This window comes from Neopsephotus bourkii, unplaced genomic scaffold (genome assembly GCF_033783945.1).
Source record: "Neopsephotus bourkii isolate Nb327-2 ecotype Australia unplaced genomic scaffold, CSIRO-AGI_Nbou_v1 NB_1655, whole genome shotgun sequence".
NCBI classification, from domain to species: domain Eukaryota; kingdom Metazoa; phylum Chordata; class Aves; order Psittaciformes; family Psittacidae; genus Neopsephotus; species Neopsephotus bourkii.
In genome coordinates this window covers 7,083,667-7,105,707 of record NW_026902129.1, presented here as the reverse complement: position 1 = coordinate 7,105,707, position 22,041 = coordinate 7,083,667, and the positions used below count along the sequence as shown (strand labels likewise).

Below are 22,041 nucleotides of genomic sequence, written 5' to 3'. Positions count from 1 at the left end.
TCCAGTGCCTTGCATTATCAGCCTTTAACTCTGACTTGTTGCTTGCACATCAATTTGATGCACAGGATTAATAATGTGTGGTTGAGGAGAGTGTCTCTTGAGCACATTTTACTGTATTTAGATTTGTCATCATTCTGTTTAGGTTCTTATATATGCCTTACATTACCTGTAGCTTAACACTAATGAAAGGGTGGATTCCACCTTCATGTTCTTCATGTTAACCTGATAACATGACTTTTTCAGGCATCAGTAGTATCATATAAACCGAGTTTCTTGCAGCAAGCAGCTATGCTGTAGTTAACTTCATTTTCCATTCACATGTGCTAGCAAAAGCATGGCAGGTACCATCAGCTCCTGGTATTTCTTGTGGAAACATTATGAAAGTCTAAATTCCAGTTTCATCTACAGGGGAAAACTGTGCGTAACAAAAGTCAAGGTAAGCTGTCCATGGCTGGTGCTGAATGCAGCTCTGCATAGTTGGTATGTTAAATAAATGCTCAGGTAGGGGTTCTGGATGTTGCCCTTCCTAAGATATATAGCCTGGGGGGACTTTTTTCCTTTTCTCCTTACCATATAGAAGAATAAAGCCTCTTTTAGCTATTCCCTATGACCACAGTCCCTTGACTTTCATTCAGGCTGTACTTTTCCATCTTTAACTTCTGTATGGTAAAGTACAGGAATTATGTGTTCTTGCCCGCTCCCTGTTTGCTTCTATCCAACTTCCAGATCTAATCCCACCTTAGACTGATGGGAATGCCCAGAAGGATGTTCAGGTCTACTGTTCAGTGTCAGAGCTTAGTTCTTGGCTGCTGGAGAATCTTATGGAGTTTTCACTTGGGATAGAAAAGGCTGATGGTTTCACTTAGAAAAAATAATACCTAAATGTGAGGTGAAAGGCAAGAACAGACACTGATGTGAGTACTTTAACCCTCACTGCTCTTGTTTTGCTAAGGACATTGAAAACTGTTTATAGTTTCTTGCAGATTAAGAACAGATGCTTTAAAGTGTAAGGGCCTGTCCTGGCCTTAACTCCCCCCTGCCTCCCCCAAGTTATTTAAAAGCCAACAATGGATTTTCACAGTTTGATGACCATTGTTCTTATACACTGTGTTTTTATTATAGTACATACTCTTTACTTGCTTCCTTCGAGATTTGACTTTACGAAGCATTTACATAGATGAACACGAGTATGTCATTTATTATTAAAACTTTCTATGGTTAACATGCAGGCCTTTGTTTTTGTGTACTAAAAAGGCAAAAGTGACAGCTTTAGTTATGCCTGAAGAACCCAACAAAATAGTAACACTGGTTCTTTCATTGGACTCCAAGGTATTCTTGCAAAAGTGCATCATTCTGTTGTGAATTGTTATAATCTCATGTCTTTTTTCCTCTCTGAAATCATTGCCATGTTTCACCACATGAATCTTTTATAACTTGTTTTTGCTCATTCTGGTTCTGGGAGCAAGGAGAGGAATCTCCTTGGTGGTACTGCATGTGTGTGGTCCAGAGCATGAGCCATGCATCTTAGCTCTTTGGAAAGAACAAAAGGTCTGCAAGTAGATTTTGTTGATGGTAGTATTGCAACATAGATCCAGTACAGCCATGCGTCTGCTGAATGAGATTCTCCCTTTGACCAGCTGGGAACTGCATTCCAGCAGAAGACCAGATGACGTGGTCATTTTTATAAACCAGAAGGTCTCACATTTTGTGTAGGTGCATCTCGAGTGTTAGCAGATGGGTTCTTCAAGCCTCTGCTCTCTGCTTTATTTCCTTCACACTGGAATGGATTTAACCTCAGCTGAAGACACAGCAGGAGAGGGCATATTGTGATGTGTGTTACAGTACAGGCAACAGCCGAAATTGCTATCATCCAGGTTCCAAAATAACCTTTATTATTGCACAGATATGGTGGTGGCTTTCCACTGGTGGCCAGATGCCCCCCTTGCTTCTCCAGCACTAACTACAAGACCCTGAGGACAAAGAGGAAGGGAAGGAAAGAAAATCACACAGGTTATATTCTCTTTGAGTTGTTCTCTTCCTGCACCCTTTGGTTGCACTTACCATTCCCCTGGGGTGCTGTATCATAGTTGCCCCCCAAATGCTCATGGGTTGTTCAATATCCTACTATATTTACATACATTCTGTACTGATGTGCCAAAAATCTCTTCACTGATTCTAATCAGAGTGAATGTTAAAGGCTATTTAGAACAGCTTGTAGGACAAGAACCAAGATGAAATTATCAGCAGTAATATATTACTTACCCAGTGGGGAAAAGTCTAAGTGTGGCATGCTCTAATAGGAGTATATTTTGTAACAGGACATTCACCTTCTGCTTTTTGGTTCAGTGGTTTGGAGTGTGGGTTAGGTGGAATGCTCAGCCAAATTACCCCATAAACAATCATGAATGATGCCCAGTCTATCCTGTGATGACTGAACTAATGAATGTTCATAGTCTAACTGCATGTCTCATGCTTGTATTTTATGGAGAACAAAACTCTGTCCTTTTATGTGGGAGAACTGAATTATGTTACCTTTCCATAAACAAGGATGGGAGGGAATGCTTCATATATCCCGTTTTTCTAATACTCCCTGAAAGAGCATTTAGTGCAACCTGCAGTAGGAAATAATGTGGCAGAGACTGAGATCCTTTCTGTAGGTCAACTTCTGCCTCCAAGCAGGAATAGCTGGGCCATGCTTCTAGCAGATGTTGATCTGATGTGTTTCTACAGACTTCCAGTATCTACCTTGTTCCCTGACAATATAGTCCAGTCCAGGGTATCTTTATCAGTGGAGAATTTATCCTAACAACTGACACTGATTTACATTGCCTGTGCTTAATCCCATTTATTCTTCGTTGTTACCCACTAGGGACATGCAAAATGTTCTCCTTTGTCATCAGCTGTGTATGTGTTTAAAAATGCTTGTGCCCCCTCCCCTAAACTCTAAATGCACACATCATGGAAAACAGCGGAAGCTACACCGAAGGCCTGTAGCCATGTGAACTAGATAGCTCTTTACACTGCTGAACTGTACTCTAGCTAGCATCCTCTTCTGATGTGCTCACAGAAGCTTTAGTTCATGAGTATGTACACTGATGTTTACACACACTAATGGTAGGAGGACTGAGGACTTAAGGAATCAGAAACTAGCAGAAAGATAAACTCTTTGAACCTACTTTCCCTCATCTTCTCTCCTCTGAATTTGGGCCACACAGGTCTAAAAACTACATTCAGATCCATAGGGATACATCTTAAGCATAATTAATAACTTGCAAGAATAGCTAGTTCTTGGTTTTACAGAGTATTTTTTTCATTTGGAATTGTAAAGTGCTGTAAAAACTCAGATTAATTCAACTTAACTGTATTTCCTGTGTGAAAGATGCCAGCTTCACAAAACAGGAAACGAGACTAGAGTGGTTCAACACAAAATGGGGGATGATTAAAACTAGACATCTTATCAAGTGGTCCGGTTTTCAGAAGGTCTAAGCCCTCCTTAGTGGTACACGTTTTACAGGTATCTAGTATGGCCACTAATAAAGCTGAATTGGCCAACCATTGTAAAGGAAACCAACTACTGAAATACTTTCTTCTCATCTTCTGCAATTAATCTTTTTGGTTACTAGAATTATTTTACTACTTTCCAAACACATTTCCAGAAGATACTGTAAGAAGAGATGCAGCAAAGCTATTTGCTGCAGACTTGGTGGCTTTATTACCTTCTTGAAGTCTTTTTACTTTGTGTAAATACAGGCATACAGGAAAAACATAGTCTCTATTAACCATCGGAATGAACATAAGTCTTAGGTGGTTGACCCCAATCTATCTTTGATGACAACTGAACAAAGAAATACAAACTCACTTCCATATGTTGCTCACTATTTGCACTCAAGCAGATATCTAAACATTCTGAGAATCTGGTCATTCAGCATTGCAGGGAAACTTCAATGAGCTTTGGGGGGCACCAGGGATGCAGGATGTGACCCCCTAATGTGATGCTTGCCAGGCTAAAATTAGATGCATTAAGGACTTTGTAGGGACACTTGCAACTATGTTTCTTCTCAGATCCCAGTGGCATTCAATAGAATTAGTCTCTGTGTCTTAAACCAGCTGAGTAAAAAAACCTTTAAATCTTTCAAAATCATTATTATTTGTTTCAGAGCTAGACACAGTCTTGCTGCAAAAACTTCATTTCTCTGTAATTGATGTTTTTTAATCAGTCTTTTTACCTGCCACATTTTAAGACAATCACATATCCTGGCAAAGTTAGGAGGTAAAACTTTGACAGAGCCCTGCTGTGTGGGGACACGTGGTTACATTTTAGATGAAATGCTTAATAAAAGGAGGTAATTTTCTTTGGAATGTTTACAGTTCTGACTTGGGACTTTTTTTAGTTCCACATTTTAACTTCATAGTTTTGGAGAAACACTTCATTTTCATTGACTTCATCATTGGGTATTAAAAAATCAAACCCAATAGGGTTTATTTCTGCTATAAACCCCCCCATACTCTGAGACCCATCCCCAAGATGTATATATTAAAATATAGGGGCTTTTTAAATGGAGGTTTTTGAGCATGGCAGGCTGGGTTTTTATTTGGAGTTCAGGCAGATTCAGGAATAGGCTAGGATATGCTGCGTGAGATTGAAAACTCCTTCTTGACATAGGCTGATTGGTTATTCGTATATTGTGAACAAAAAGCCTAAACTTTCAGCTATTTCACAATGTCCAGGTCAAGGAAATAATGATTGTGAATTAATGAATTTGAATATGAGTTGCAATGGAATAGTTGGGAAAAAAGGTAACTAAATAAATGTTGGCATTGCTGTTACGGTAGTGGTGAGTAAATGCCTCAGGCTGCAGTTAGAAAGTCAGATCAGTTCTGAGTTTTTTGCAGTCCTGGGATTATGGGGGTACTTGTTTATATGACTTTGAAGCATATCCCCATTTATTTTCCTAACATATTAGGAAATATGTTTTCTAACATATTAACTTTCTACTGTATTAGCTGCACTAGGAATTTATAAAGTTCAAGCAGCTAAAAGACTGCTTTTATCTTTGTACATCCATCTCAACCTGCGTTCTATAGTCTTTCTTGACACCCTTAGTCAACTGCCTTTGAGTTTTTTTCTCTGCAATGAAAGCTTTTTACCTTGGATTTGGCAGGGAGGATTTCTGGGAGAATCTGGGAGCATATAGATTATAGGAACAAACAGTACAACCACACTGGATTGCATGAGTCAAAGGGACTTAGCTGCAAAACTATGAAGATGGAAAAGACAAAGGTAAAATAGGACAAGGGGTGATGGCTTCAAACTGAAACAGGGGAAGTTCAGGTTAGATCTAAGGCATAAGTTCTTCCCTGTGAGGGTGCTGAGGCGCTGGCAGAGGGTGCCCAGAGAAGCTGTGGCTGCCCCATCCCTGGCAGTGCTCAAGGCCAGGCTGGAGCAACCTGGTCTACTGGAAGGTGTCCCTGCCAATGGCAGGGGGTTGAAACTGAGTGATCTTAAGGTCCTTTCCAACACAAACCATTCTGTGATTCTATGAAAATTGAAGTGGTTGAATTTCATGATCTTACAGGTCTTTTCCAGCCTCATTGATTCTGTGTTTCTGTGAGTGGGCAGAAATGTTGTCCCTTGAGCCAGCGCATGTGCCTTCACATAAAACTAAGCAGCTTGCACAGTGTTGTGTGGCTCAGGGCCCAGAACCAGCTGATGAAGGTGATGAGCGTACACCCTTTAGCCTGGCATAGATGAGGCGCCCTTTCCTCCATCTGTTTTTCTGGGGGAATGAAAGACAGAGGTAAAGACTTGGCATCAAGCTGGGATTCAGTTGAAGATGGCAAAGTGTAGAGACCACAACGGCTCTTGTAGCCTCTTCAGTTGTCACTCTTGAGGGGGGGTTAGTGTCAAGGAAGTGTAACACAAACTTGCTGCTGTTCTCCTGGGTGACTGAGAGCAGAGGAATAGTGACTTTTCAGAGGTGCAGGCTGCAGCCTTCGCAGTTGATCAGACCCCATTGTTTGTGGCTTTTCATCTGTCCACATCATGGAGCCTGTCTGCTTTGCGAAACAGACACACAAATACACACACAAATTAAATCGCTCACAATGGAACCTATGTAAAGAGCAGTATTACTCACATGTGTAAGTGCTTGCAGCTTGGGGCCTGCAGTGTAGTGCATATACTTGGTCCATTAAAAGCTGCTTTCGTTTTCCTTTGAAATCTCACTTTTCTCCCTTTCCTCCTCTTGTGTATTTATTCTCATACATTTGTAAGACTTCATTAGCAGTGCTGCTCTGGACCTGCATATCTTACCACCTGTAACAACCCATGGGGCACCGTCAAAGCTAAAGTTCTTTGTGCAGAACCAACTCATTTTTTCTTTCAAAATAACAGGATAAACATATCAAACACAGCTTTGCTTTTTTTCCTTTGGTGAAAGCAAGGAAATGTCTTTGGAAAGGGTGTTTTTGATCATATGCTGAGGAGAAAGGGTGGCTTTGATGATCTGTTTAGGAGTGAGGAGACAGCCTGGAAAGGGGAAAGTTTATTGGGTACTTGGAGGGAGCAGCCTGTATAAACTGTCCCCAGTACTGCAGTGCCACTATTTGAATGTGTTGGTTTGGTATTTTGGGGGCTTTGGGGGTTTGTTTTACTTTGTTTTCTTCAGAAGGCAGCCTAAAGAGCCAAATTTGGCTGCAGAGAGCAAGCCCAAGTCACCTGCCTGCTCCTGGAATGCCAAAAGCACCAAAAGGCTGGGGCAGAGGGGCTGGGGAATGGTTCAAACGCTGGGATACAGCACAAATGAAAACATGACTGCAGCTGAGGACCATTTCCTGGTATTTCACTGCTGGTTTTTAGTGGGTCTGGAAAATATTAAATTGGCCCCAGAGGGTATTTAAAAAAAAAAAAGACTCTGGAATTCTGCAGACATTGGCTGTGTGTTTTTCTTGGAAATCCAGCACAGTTATGTAACATGTTTGGGCTTTTGAAACTTTCCTTTCTTTTCAAGGTATCACCAAAACTTTTGGCTAATGTTTTCATCATTATCATAAAGTAAGTTTTAAGTCTGAGTCCTTACTTCTTATGAGTAGCTAAGCTGTTTGGAGAACAAACACAAAACCTGAACTATTCTCATTCACATCTGCATTTATGTACAGGTTTGCCTTTCTGCTGTGTGAGTCCCACTGCAAAGCAGCTTTCGACAAAAGACGATGCTTTTCAGCTTATTTACTTTCAGGGTGAGGCTTTATTTGGGGTGGAAGAGTTAAGGACATAACTATACAGGGAGCAGTTTAAATGGTTTAGCATAACCCCCTTTTCTTTCTAATCTTTCCAGGCACATACACTGGGATTATAACACGCATGTCTTTCCATTATGTTTCCCAGACATAGTGAAGTTGTTAAGTCTGCCACATCTGTCTGTCCTTTCTCGACCTCCCACATTTTTGGCTTGGGGTGAAAGAGCAGTGTTTCCCCTGTAATGGATGGCAGAGCAGGAAAGGGGGTGTTCCTGCAGCTCTGAGTAGCAGAGCACGATAAATGACATCTTTTCTGAAGCCTTTCAAACACTGGCCCCTGTAGAGGAAAGAATTCTTTCGGTTAGGTTCTATTTTGGGGGTATCAAAAGGAGGTTAATGGAGGTAGTGCACAGAGATAAGAGAACAGGCAGAGTGTTTCTTTTTGACATATGAAGTTTGTTCAGTTCTTTCTCCAAAACAATCTGCAGGGATAGGTTTATGTGTATATTCTGGTCTCAGGGAGGTTACAGGTCTTGGGTAAGCGGTGGGTCATGCAGTTCAGTTCACAGTTCTTGATGGGAATTATGTTCACACAGGGTTTTTTTCTAAACATAGCTTAGAACAACTTTTAGAAGTATCTCAATAATAATGTTCCTTACTAGAGGAACAGAAGAATTGGAGGAGTTTTGACAACGTAAGGAGGCTCTGCTTGTCTTGAGGAACTTTTCATTTCTGTCTCTAATATCCAGTTCTCACATAGGTGCATTGAAATGAGATTCAGGTTTATTTTATTGCACCTCCCTCATACTCATGTTGTAGTCAGATATGGAATCTGATTAGAATATTAGTTAGGGTATCTGATTAGAGTATCTGGAACCTGATTAGGATAAGGGTATTAGCCTCACCATGGCAAAGCTCTTACTGCTTATTGGCATAAAACATACACAACCAGTGTAATGTATAGTAACTTTTGCTGAGATAAAGCCATGGGCCCTGATGGGAAGCACCCACAAGTGCTGAGGGAGCTGGCAGATGTCATTGCATGGCCACTCTCAATAATCTCTGCTCAGTCACGGTGGCTGTGAGAAGGACCTGAAGACTGGAGAAAAGAAAATGTCATTTTTGACTTCAGGACAGGCAAGAAGGAGGAGCCAGAGAACTAGAAGCTGGTCACCCTCATCTGAATCCCTAGGACGGTGATGGAGCAGCTCACCCTGGAAACCATTTCCAGGCACATGAAGGACAAGAAACTCCTCGGAAGTAGTCAGCATGGCTTCACCAAGAGGAAGTCATGCTTGACCAACCTGGCAATGAACTGATGTATCTGGTAAGGGAGGGAGAACAGTGGTTAGTGCCTGCTGGGCCTTCAGTGAGGCTGCTGACACCATCTCCCATAACACCTTCAGCCCCTCAGGCTGCTACTGTAGGGGCTGGATGAGCAGACATGAGGTGGGTTGAGAACTGCCTGAATAGTTGGGCCTGAAGGATGGTGATTGGTGGCACAAAGTCTAGTTGGTGGCATGAAGTCTATTTGGAGGCTGGTAAGTAGTGGTGGACCCCAGAAGTCCACCACTGGTCCAGTCCTGTTTAATTTGTTAGTGATCTGCATGACGGGGCAGCAGGTTTGCCAATGACACAAAGCTGGAAGGAGGGGCTTATAGGCCACCTTGACCAGCTGGAGAAATGGGCTGATAGAAACCTCAGGAAGTTCAACAAGGAGAAGTGCAAAGTCCTGCAGCTGGTGAAGATCAACCCCACACATCAGTATATGCTGGGGATACCAAGCTGGAAAGCAGCTTTGCAGAAAAGGACCTGGAGGTTCTGCTGGACATCAAGTTGGACATGAACCAGCAACGTGCCTTTGTGGCAAAGGTGGCTATCAGTATCCTGGTCTGCATTAGGCAAACTATTGCCAGCAGGCTGAGGGAGGTGATCCTTCCCCTCTACCCAGCACTGGTGAGTCTACACCTGGAGTGCTGGGTCCAGTTCTGAGCTCTTCATTACAAGAGAGACATGGACATACTGGAAAGAGTCCAGTGAGGGTCCATGAAGATGATGAAGGGACAGCAGCATGCCTACTATGAGGAAAGGTTGAGAGAGCTGGGACTGTTCAGCCTGAAGAAGGCTCAGGGGGGTCTCATCAATATGTGTAAATACCTGAAGGGAGGGTGCAAAGAAGAGGGTGCCAGGCTGTTTCCAGTGGTACCCAGTGACAGGTCCAGAGGCAGTGGGCATAAACTGAAACACAGGAGGTTCCCTATGAGCAGAAGGAAACACTTTTTTACTGTGAGGGTGACCGAGCACTGGCACAGGTTGCCTGGGCAGGCTGTGGAGTCTGCATCCTTGGAGATACTCAAAAGCTGCCTGGACATGGTCCTGGGAAACTAGTTCTAGGTGGCTGTGGTTGATCAAGGAGCTTGGACCAGACGACCTCCAGAGGTTCTTTCCAATCTCAATCATTCTGTGATTCTGTGGCAAGTTAATATTTAATGATTATTATACTGAGTCTGGAATTCACTTGGGAAATATTAGACCTGATAAACCTATTTCCCCCGCCCCCAACTCTGCATACTTACGTTCCTTCTCAGGAGAAAAAACCCAGTATTTTGGAAAAACTATTAGCATCAGTGCTGCTCTAGTTGCCAGACTTAAGGCTTGTGGCTGACACCAATGCATCACTCTCATTCCACTGGTGTCACTGGGTATAGGTACTGCCCTGTGTAGCTGAGGTACCATTTCACCTCCTCCAAAAGAGAGTACTTACTTTCTTCAGTCTTTAGAACTGGATGCTTCCTCTAACCTCCTTACCAAAAAACAGCACTGTTTGTGCAGACCTGGAAAAATGTGAATTGATACAGAAGAGCACATTCCTTCTCATTTTTTCTTGGCTCTTGGACTGTGCCATTTAAAAGCACTCTGCATAAAATGCAATGTGCTACTGCTCTCCCAAAACACTGTTGATTGAGCTCTGGTCAAAACTGGCATAGGTTGATCTATCCTATTTCATACTTACTTTTCTTTTGGCAGCCCAAGCAAAATGAGCTGGCTGCCCATTTTTCTTCTAAAAACATCATTTTGTTACGTCCACATAATCTGAATAATAAGAAACAGCCAGTTAACACATACTGCTAAGGCTAATGGGAGTCTTTTTTGGCACTCATAGGTTGGAATAACAAAACCGGTCAGTACAGAGGGAAGCAAAGTATTTGAAGACCAGAAGGCTGAGAATTGCACAACCCTGACAATATGTGCACAATTTAGGAGCTCCTCCTGTTCCCACTGCAACAATGCTAAAAATTCCCTGAGCTTTTGAAAGAATTTCTAATAACTTCTGTGCAATCCATTTTTTACCTCTGTAGATGTTCCAACACAGAAGCGGGGTCATGAAATGAATACAACTTCTGTGCTGCTCAGTAAAAATAATGGCACCACAAGGAAAATGTTCCTTTTGCCTGACTAATCCCTCTCCCACCAAATAACTGGCTATAATTTCATTAATGACTTCAGACTGCTGCATTTCCTGGAGAGCTAATGGCAGGCTTGATGCTACGACAGCTTTGCCTTGGGCTGTGGTCATTATCCTCTGGGAAGCGATCTACGTCTTAGCCACAGTTACTCAATTTGAACTTACTACACATCTGTGCGTTTGTTGTTACTTCTTGCCCCACACTTCTTGGTGTTCCCCAACCTCTGTCTGGTTTTGGTAGCAACAAACTACCTTTTCTAACTGCTGACTATGGTGGAGGAAGTAGGAGCAGGGCTCAATAGTTAAGGAAAGTCTTTCTTCTATTCCTGTTTACGTAAATAATGATGGGTCATTAATGCTTGCCAGCTTCTCCTATAAATGCAGACATGTTTACCAGTTTCCTTTAAAGGACACCCTTTGCATGGCAAATACTGCACTGGATTGGGTTTGGGGGAATAAGTTCCCTGAATTACCCATGAATGGAATTTGAGAGCATTTGACATGTCAAGGATAGAGTCACCACCTTGTGGAACCCACAGATAAAAAACCCCGTGTTTTTGCTTACAGGTGCCAGAGTCAAGGAGTAGTCCAGAGGGGAACATGGCATTTGAGTCCCAAAATGCTCATGGTTATCTCTGTTAAAGGAAGTTGTAATGAAGTTCCATGATCTCTTTTGCAAGTTTACTTCAAAAGCTACCCAGTTGCATTTGAAGAGTCTATATGCAAGGGGAAGTGACAGCTTCAGCCAAGAAATCTATAACCTGGGTCATCTGCCAGCAGCACGACTTTACCCCTTCTAATTCTTGATTCTACTTTGGTGTTGAGAAAACAAATACTGTTGTTGTTTGGGTTTGGGTGTTTTAATACTAGAGCAAGCAGCAGAGCTGTATGAAACACTGGCTTGATTAGTTGAGCTTTGCAAACCCTTTAACACATACCAAGCCATATTTAGAAGATGACAGTAGTTAAAAGCAGGGTCAAACCACTGAAGCAATGTAAGTGATCATTCCAGTGAGGTAGAACAACGAAAAGGCCTTCAGAAAGGGTTGACATTTCCATGTTTATGCCATTTCATTCCTTTCTGCAGAGGGATTTCACACCTGTCAATGACCATTCCTATACTGTCAACAACGGTACAAACAAACTGGAATAGTGTTGAACCCAGTTTAATTACTTTTCCTTTTTAGCTGTATAAAAGACATTGTTTTGACCTAAATCATAGCATGCCGGATGTTATCACAACAATAATGTGCAGAAATTATTTGGTAATAATTCCTTGAGGAAAACCAAACCCCATTGACCCAGGGCCTCCAAATCTGTTTTAAGATGGTAGAACACTGCAGTTCAGATGTTTGGAAATGGGTAATGAACTCTTTCTGCTGTTCAGTGACAGACATCTTTTACAGCATGTCAAGTAAATGTGTCTTGAATTCCTCAGGATGCATCAGGATCTGGGAAACACTGATTTATTCCATGTCCATTTTAGCAGAGGAGGAAACTTGGAAACCCAAAGAGAAGAGAACTGAAACTTTTTGCCCATGATCCCTTCATTATATAGTAGCAAGAATTACCCAGTGTTACACCCTTAGGTTGTGATGGAAGCTACACATTCTCAGCACTGTTTTGTAAAGCAGCTGTACTTTCCATAGAGATGGAGATTGAAGAATTAAACCAGGCAAAATCACAGCACATTTCTGCAAACTTGAATTGCATGGAATAGCAAATGACCGTCTCTAAGGTTACAGTGCTGTGCTTTCATTACACGGTTATTCTTCCTCCCCTTCGCACTATGCATCCTTTTGCAGGCAGGGAAAATAAGTTCTGTTACAAACTCAAGGGAATGAATTCATGGACACATGCAGGCAGATTACACAAAGAAGCAGGAAATTCCTGTAGGTTCTCCCGTTCTGAAACTGTTTTCAAAGTCATTCTTGGTGTCAACTTTAAATACCTATTTTTCTCTCTCAAGTTACTCGGGTACTATCGGCTTACTTTAGTGACAGATCGCTGGAAAGCTCGCTTTCCTTCTGCACAAAAGCAGCGAAGACTGTTTTTGCGAGCTCCTAATTTCGCCGTTACTGTATCCGCACCGCTCAGTGATCCAAAAACCCTCCCACCAGGCTAAGGGAAGGCTGTATTTCCCCAGCTGGAGCACAGAGCTTTCGGCACCGGCTCTCTGATTTGTCGTCCGGGCTCCGGAGGGGGCACGGTGTGGTCAGCTCGGGAGCACGGTAACAAAAGGCGAAAGCGGAGCGGGAAGGAGCTGGGAGCACGGGAGCGCGGGTGGCAGCCGGGGGGGGCTCATGAGCGCTGGCGGCGGGTGAGCCCCGGGGAGCCCATGGGCGGCCGGGCGAGCCTGGCGAGCCGCGGCACCGAGACCCGGTCCCGGCCGCGGCCCCGCCGCCGCTCGGCGCAAGGAGGAGCCGAGACCATGATTCAGGTACGCGGGATGCGCTTGCCCCGGCGCGGAGCGGGGGAGGCTGGGCGGGTGTCGGCTACCTCCGAATAGGAGCCTAAATCGCTTGTTTTGGGGGTAGTTATGGAAATGGAGTGGCCAAAAATAGGGATTGGTTGATAATCCTGAAGTACACGTTAACTTTTCACGGGTAGGAAAGTTTTGGATCAGTTTATGGTTTTAAACCCATCCGGTCCCAGTGATGGGTTCCCTTTGAGTTCATGACTGTAGAAGGGTATGAAAAGTTTTGATCAGCTTATGGTTTTAAACCCATTTGGTCTCAGTGATTTGGTCTTTGAGTTTATAGCTGTGGACAAAACCAGGGGAACTGCTTAAATAGCAGCCTCTCGGCAGAGCTACAAACAGGAGGTACCAGAAACCTTTCCAGAGCATTGTCAGAGTCTCTCAGCTCCATGGAACTCATTCCAGAGGCTCATTCAAGCATCTCTGTTTCTGGTTTGCTAAGCAAACCTCTGGACCTTTGAAGTTTCATGCACTTCCTTCTAAGTTACCTCTGAAAGTTTGCTTCAACACTGGATTAAATTCATTTTAAGCATATGTGGAAAAGTTTTTGCTGACTCGGGTTCAGCACACTCTAGCAGTCTCCCTCTCCTTTTGCATGCTTAACTGAGCAACCGCTTTCATTTCAAATCCCTTCTGAAAACATACCAGTTCTGATGAAACCTTTTAGGATTAGTTTCCCAGAAATTCATACAGAATATACCACACAAGTGGCAAACACGCACTAAATCTGTCCTGGTTTCGAGCTCCCCTTGAGCATCTCATCGGCACTCTGTCTTTGGGACGATCTCCATCACTCTTGCATCTAACATTTCAAACCACAAAGCTGCCAAGGAAATAGCAGAGTGTACGTGTTGGTGCCAGAATTGCTCTCTTCTGAGGTGTAAGATGGCCGGCGTTCAGTTATAGACAAGTGGCTCATTTAAAGGGCTGAAATATTTTGCCTGCTCTCAGAATTAAAAGAAGGAGCTTTATTCCATTTGAAAGCATATACAATGATCTCCAGTGATCTCTTGCCAAAGAAACATTAGCCTGTGACCTTATGCACCATATTAAACCTGAAAATCGTAATGTTACATTGGAAAGAAAAATTACTGTAGCAAACTCCTTCCCCCCTGCCCTCCCCAGATTGATAAGTACGAATTCTCTACTAACTCTTAGATCAAGGACCAGGAGTCTGATTTTAGACTGCTAATGGGGCACGTTTTACTAGAGGGAAGGTTACTAACTGGTTATTGCACACCGACTCAGTTGGCGCCTGGTAACCCCAATGTTACTAGATACTCTTGAAACACATTAAGAACATATTCCAAGAGCCATGCTTGTTTTCCTTTTCATGCTAGTTGTTATAATACAAGGACTTAGTTAAGATGGGTAACCCTATTGCTCCAAAACAGGATCCCACTGCTGTGTTACTTGTTCCCCATGGCAGCTTTGCCCCACCACACTTTGGTTCCTGTTGTTCTTTGGTGCTGCTAATGGAGAGTCTGCTGCTCAGAGGGCTCTCCAGCTAACTGATGTTACTAATAGTGCTTAGAAGTAACTCCTTTTAAACTAGATTTCACAACCATGTTTCTTCTTGATTCTTCCATTCCTTGTTAAGATATCCTGAAGGGTCAAGAAAACCTGAGCATTAAACCCAGGGGCAAGAGAGCAAACTAAATAATGTTAACCTCCTCTCTCTGTGACACTTAAAAGACCTGGGAGAGGCTAATACCAAGCAACAAGATAAAGAAATCTGGTGGTTTCCTTAGCAGCAGTCCATGTCAATTTAGCAGGGACTGCTGTGGCTAAGCAGAGCTTCACCACCCTCATACCAAGTTCCATGAAATGGATGGTTTGCATTCTTCTATTATTATATATTAGTATAAATCAAGAGGTTCTTCTCTGAAACCAATTGCATTTAATCAGTTTTAAATTAGTATGAGTGATGGGGGAAGCTGGGCCAGTAATTCTCAAAATATTGGTTATAAAATGAGTTCAAATGATGGAGTAGTCTACAAAAGCTGGCATAGGCTCCAATTTATGCTGCTATTAGGGAACAGAAAACATGTGGGCAGGATGTATTAACATCAGTGCCTTTATTTTACATCTGGAACATGAAAAAGGAGGCAACTGGCAACAGCTTAAAATATGAACTTCCTCTATTGTTGAATTTCTATTGATCTTTCTCCTCCAGCAGGAAGATACGTAATTATACAATACGCCATCTGAATTGCTACCACTGGGGAGTTGAAATAGTTGTAATATTAGACATTCTGCCTCAGAATATGCCAAAAGGTCTTAATATAAAGTTGAGGGTAAAGTAGCATAAATTTGACCCTAGGAAGGTGTTTTAAAGACTGAGGGGATTTGTTTGTTTTGCATTTTCAAGGGAGGGGTATATTTTTCTAGTAGGGTTACACTAGACAAGTAAGTATTTTTCTCTTGGAATCAATGGAATTAGGCTAACTTAAAATTGGCACACAGTTGACATTGTATTTCTTGGTTAGGCCTCATCCTTGGGTGGTTTATCAGCTTTCTGTGAGGGGCTGCTGTGGTAGTGACTACTGAATTAGCTGTTCAGCATAGATTGGAGTCAGGACTGAATGCAAGCACCAGCGCTGGCTCAGTTGTTGTAGGTGAACCTTCCTGAGCAGATCCCAGCATTACCTGAAAACTCATTGTCTGAATCTGTACTTTTTGCCCACTTCTTTAAATTTCCTTTTTCTTTGTGTATAATATTGTAAGGGAGAAGAAAAAAACCTTGTACCAGTCCTGCTGTCTTACATCAGCAAGAACCAATACTGGAAACTGAAGCGCAAAATAAAGTAAATCAAGTAACTTTTTCAGACTTGCTCAGCGAATACGTAACAGACTTCAGGTCTGAGCCTCATTGAAATGCTTTTCCACTCAAACGTATTACTTCTGGGGTAATGAGTTGTCACTTGTGCAAAGCAAGGAAAAGGGACAGTCCACTGGATCTCTGTACTGTCTTCTCCATACAGTAGGCTTCTATGTTCTATCTTTGACTGGGTGAGTGTGCAAGTGTGAGGATGCTACGCTACATCAGAGGGTAATCACCAGTATCACTCAGTCCATAATCTCCCTGCAGGAATATTCTGGCTTCTGTTACTGATGATTTATTTGTACAGATGGAAAGAATTGGAAGCAAAATATTTCTTCCAGGAAGAAAGATTTTAAAGGGGGTTTGGACTGAATACTAAGCAAATAGTAGCACTGGCCCAAAATGCCCACAAGTTCAGAAGTCTTTAGCATCATTTCCTTGTATTGTGTTATAAAACAGAGAAGTCAGAATAAACCAACAGGAATCTTTAATAATTTAATATATCTTTTTGCCAGTGCAGGCCAAGGTGATGGTAACCATAGAATACCCAGCCTGGGGCATTGTTAGTCAAACTGTGTTCAAGAAGCTGGTGAATGTGCCATCCCTGGCAGTGTTCAAGGCCAGGATGGACAGAGCCTTCGGCAACACGGTCTAGTGTAAGGTGTCCCTGCCTATGGCAGGGAGTTGGAACTGGATGATCTTAAGGTCCTTTCCAACCCAAACCATTCTGTGATTCTATATGATTCTATGAATCCTGTAGGCCAATCACCCTTTTGTTAACAAATGTGTCCTTTCATCTAAGGAATACATTCTGGGTGAAAGCTGCATAATGTTTATTATTGTATGTAGATGGGAAATCCCTTTGACTATGCATTCTTGTTCCTACTCCATTACTGTTACTTAACCAGTCAGGTTAATTCATGTAATGATAGCCCTGTTGCTAAAATTGTTTAGTACATGAGAATCTTGGGGAAGCCAGCTTACTAAAGACTGCACAGTATGCAACTGGACTTCTTTTTATGGTCTTCAGTACAATATCTGGTTCCTTCAGTGCAAGTTGTCATGTTTTTAATAACCAAGGAAAGGAAAAAGCCTTTCAAAAACCTCAAACAATTGTAGCTACCGTGTCAGTTAGGTTTCCAAGGGATCTCAGAGAGGTGAAACACACTGGAACATAATGGCTGTTACTGGAAAGAACTGCATTTTCACCTTGGTATCCTGCCTTCTGTCTGACAGCTGTGACATGTCCTGTGGAAAACAGGCTGGATTAAAGTGGTTTTCAACAAGAGGGAAGTAAAGATTATTTTCTTTTCTCTGAAAGATAAAGGCAGCTTCAAGTTATAACAAAAATAATTCCTGAGAGGAACTGAGAAGCAAGGAAAGATTTAAAACTCTTTTTTTCCTTCCAGAAGAATATTAAGGGTATAGGAGGAATGTGAAAGGTTCCCAAATGGCTCAGTTACAGCCCTCAAGTGATGTCCGGAAAGATGAACAACTTTCCCATGAAACTTAAAATAGAAGAAGTCTTCTTTTTTTTCTTTTTTATAGTTTGTGGGTTACTTTGAGCATCGCTTTTGCTTTGTAATTTCAGAATTGTTTCTTCCTGCTTATTATGAATGGTAAATTGTATCATTATAAAGGAAAAATCACTGTTGGTTCTGGTTTTTAATCTAAATAGGGAAGTTTCTTGGATCTTGGATGGTCTTTGGTTGTCCAGAAAACTGATAGAATAAACATCTTATATAACACTGAGGGAGAAATGAATGTGTTGTCTATAAGTAGGTACAATATGCTTCAAATCTAGCTGGTTACAAGCAAGGAGGTTGAATAGTTTCAGTCACCCCACCATTCCATAAGGCCATTTCTTTGCACAGATGGTTCAGATCACAATTCCATCCCTGATACACATTGTTTAATCATCCAAACCAATGATTAAATTGTCAAAATTGTTATTCAAAACATGTGAGTTCTTTTATGATAGGTGGAATGAGATTCATACTCCCTTTCCTATATCTCCTTCCTTCTAGCCAGTCCTTCCTTCTGAACCTGGGGCTTGATGCAGGTCCCGTGGCTTCCCAGCAGCGGAGAGAGCTCCTGCAGATTGTAACACATGCTCAAGTAGCACTGGTGCTGGTGCCTCAGCAATCCCGGCTGCCCTCATGAGAAAGTAAAATGCTAGCAGCATTTGCCTTCCTTCTCTACTCTGCTTTACATCTGTAGGAGGTTGAGGAATCATGCCATGGTTGAATATGTACTCAGCTCCATCAGCAGTGTTCTTTATTCAACAAAGCACTTGAACATAAGCAGTTTCTTAAGCCTGTTCCTATACAATAAAATACTTACAGGCTCATGTGGTCTTGACATCTCTAGAAATTGAAAATGAATTCTAAGGGTGACCTAAGATATTTTACTGAATTAAAGTTCAGGAGTGTTTCATCCCCTAGTGACTCATATATGGTGCTAGTCATGATGAATTTCTCTTTCCTCCCCAAATATAACAACACTTATCATTATGCTCTCTTCTGTTTTCCTCTGAAGAGGTAACTACTTGATATTTCCTTTTGCTTTGTTGCATCCTTTCAGGTACCCTTACAAAACCAGCTTTACTGCCCATTGCCCTCCTTTTTGCCCTAGTGTGGATCATGGGATGCTTGGTTGTGAAACTCTGGGATGTATCCTGGTACAGATTTTCACTTGTTTAACCCTGATATTTTATACTATAACATGCTTAGTTGTGATGTTATAATATAGGCCCTGGTTTACATAGCTGCACTTACTGAGGTGGGGTCTGATTCTGTGGCTCTTGCAGCCATAAAACTTTCAGTGCTGTACCCAGCTCTTCATTGATCACTCACAGCATTATAGGAGACTACTGGTGTGACTAAACCACTTTAGTAACATCTAAGAATCCTGATTAAGTCTCATACAAAGCTGATAATGACTGCTTAAAAACTCCAGGTGAGTAAAGATACCTCTTACCCTGAAAATAATTTATAAAGGGTATTTAGGGTCCTGGCAGTTCAAGTACAAATACCCTATAGGAAATTTAACTCAGATTTTGGGGGGCTTTTCATCTTTAGCATGTGCGGTAGTTAACAGTATCCTTCATGTTAGCCACATTATGTATAGGCTCGGTTGGGAAGACATATGTGAGAGGAACCAAGGGAGGAAAAGGAGATCTAAGTTAGAAGCCAGCTAAACAGCTTGCAAGAAACCCTGTAAGCTCATATGCTGTACTGCTTTAGTTAGGTGAATTCCCACCATCTAGGTTTGGCTAGTAGAAAAGTGGCTGTGGTACATGGTACACTATACCACTGGGTCCAGTGGCTGGATACTGCAGCTGCTTTCATGTTGTGACTTCATTTTATGTGACCTTCCACTTTCTAGAATTGATCACTTCTGGGAAAAGCCTTTCCCTTACACATGTGAGTCCCCCCTCACATGTGAAGTGGCCTTCTCTTGAATACAGGTGAAGAGAAAACAGCAGTTTTCTTTCTTTCCTCCTTCCAGCCTCCTCTGGTTTTAATACATAAAGAGCCAAAGTAAATGGGACTAGATTTTCCAGCTAGACATGGTTTTGCCATGCCAACTCAAGTGCACGCAGTGGGAATGTAAAAAGTAAGCATGTGCCCGATGCACTAGGTGCTTCTCAGTGTGTGTGAGGGGTGAGGTTATTCCTGTCATAGTTTACGCTCTCTCCAGTCCCTTGCAAGATGGAGAGAGGAATATGACACTGCTTTGTGACTGCCGAAGGCATTTACAAGATGCTGTTTGACAGTGCACCCATTTAGGTCTTGTGTAATGGTTTTGTCTTTAGAAAAAGCATTAAACCAGTCCAGGATTTCTTGCATTTGCTGTCTAGCATTCTATGCAGTCTCTGCCTTACTGTCTCACCACTTTCTGGGTCAGAAATTACTATTCTGCTTAACTGGTAGCTCCTTTTTCTTGGAGAATTACTGTGAGGTGTGTTTATGAAACTCTGTTTTCTCATTCAATGACCTGCCAGTTGTAAGATAGAATGGGAAAGGAAGTTTCACCTAGAAGGCAAAGGGCGAATTTTACCACCATAGAAGTACAGCAGGGAGGAGAATAGCCTGAAATGAACATGTGCATCTTGGTGCTTTATGCCTGAACAGTTACTTTAATTAAAAGTTCTGTTTGAAATCTGTTCAGATGATCATTGAGAGTACCTCTACCTTCAAAATGAGTAGCATACCCAAGGTAAAACTTGTATGTGAAGTCCTAGAGGTTGTGTTTCAAGTGAAACAAGTGACAACCTCAGATGTTACTTGTATGGAAATTTTGAAGTCATCATTTTGCAGATTTCCCATTGTCTTTCTCATAATGCAGCACTTTTCCATCTTGGCTCTAACGAAATTAATGGAATGATGAAGACATTTAACCAAAAAAACTTGGTAGGGCATCCTGTAACAGATCTTTTCAGTTCAGTTTATCTGTGCATTAGCCATCAGTCAATACTGCTTTCTGTAGTAATGGGTTCCCGGCTATGGGTTTTATTCTTATGAGGTCTTTGCAGTTAAAGCCAAATACCACTGCCTTGTGGATCTCCCCTTTTGGGTTAAGTGCACAAATACCTGTTTTGGCTGTCACAAATAACAGAGACATGAAATGTTTTAGAGAGTCAACTGCCACTGTTGTTTATCAGAGCTGTTCTTCTATAGTAGGAGAGAAAAAGCTGAAGGGAGGCAGAGCTAACTGAAGTGAATAGGTGCTCTCATTCATTCGTGGCCTGTTTCATTTTATAACATGCATAAAGCTAAAGGAAGAAGTCTTCAGGGTGATTGGGTAAAGTGAAGTTGTTGGGGTGTGAATTTTAAGTAATGCAACATAAAGCAGTAAGTCGTGATCATGATGGATCTAGAACACAGCACGGAACTGTTCCTTAAGTCACCATTTTTAATAGTTGAATTATGCTTTTATATTTGCTGCCTTACACATGGTGTGAAGTCAGGAGCTGTGACACATACAGTAAGACTGATCTTTTTGGTTCCCATGTAGATTTCAGGATGGAAGGACTAGCTTGGTTATATTTTGATTATGGGACTTGCGAGAGCTCTATAAACTGCTGTTTCAAGCTCTCAGAGCTACCTGGCCTTGCCCTTATTTTCTGCCCTGAGAAGACTCATCCACAAATGGGTTGTTCAGCCTGGAGAAGATTCCACTGAGACCTTGTTGCAGCCTGTTAGTTCTTAAAAGAAGCCTATAAGAAAGATGGGAGGCTTTTTAGCCCAGTTGCAACAGGATGAGGGGTGATGGTTTGAAACTAAAAGAGGGAGATTCAGGCTGGATGTGAGGAAGAAATTCTGTACAATGAGGGTGGTAAAACCCTGGCACAGGTTGCCCAGAGAGGTGGTGGATGCCCCATCCCTGAAGACATCCCAGGCCAGGCTGGATGCGGTTCTGGGCAGCCTGATCTAGTTGAAGATGTCCCTGCTCATTGCAGGGGGTTTGAACTGGATGAGCTTTGAAGGTCCCTTCCAATCCAAACCATTCCATGATTCGATAAACCTTCCCAGCTCTGTCCTACCCCAGTGCATGTAACACTGGAAGCATTAGCCCTCCATTCCATGTCTGGCAGGAATCTGGAGCACAGCTGATGGAAAGTTGCTTTTGGATCTCCACTGTTACCCATATTTGCCATATGGTTCGGCTGGGCCATCAGGCAAATGCTGTGTGTGATATTAAGGGAAAAAACACATGGAGAGAATTGGGGCAGTATGTGAAAATACTACATGTCCTTTCCTTTCTGTTAACTGGTGGAGAGCTGCCAGTGATGAATCAGAGCTTGATGTCGTAAGCCACTTCTTATTTATCAAAAGCAGTTGTAAGGGGGACAGAAAGGGAATGTGCTGTTCAGCATCTTGTTTCTGTTGCTCCTTGATCTCTGTCATCCAGCTACAGAGCACTAAAAAAGAGCCTATTCCTAATGCTTTTTTGTTGGCTACCCAAGCAATCAGAGCCAACAAATGCTTTTTTTCAAAGTAATAGACTCTCAGAAACTAATGCAAGTTT

The 22,041-nt window shown here is 42.2% G+C and overlaps 1 protein-coding gene across 2 annotated transcripts in view; it reads left to right on the top strand.

The window, feature by feature from the left end:
* The first annotated feature begins 12,808 nt into the window (after window positions 1–12,808).
* LOC133223880 (tensin-1-like) overlaps window positions 12,809–22,041 on the top strand; it is a 106,669-nt gene continuing 97,436 nt past the window's right edge. The window contains exon 1 of one of the 2 annotated variants that reach the window (XM_061374994.1): window positions 12,809–13,145. In XM_061374994.1, the coding sequence (XP_061230978.1) occupies window positions 13,044–13,145 (102 nt within the window). In that variant the 5' untranslated portion in view covers window positions 12,809–13,043. The remainder of the gene's footprint in view (window positions 13,146–22,041) is intronic. The other variant, XM_061374992.1, reaches the window with a different exon arrangement.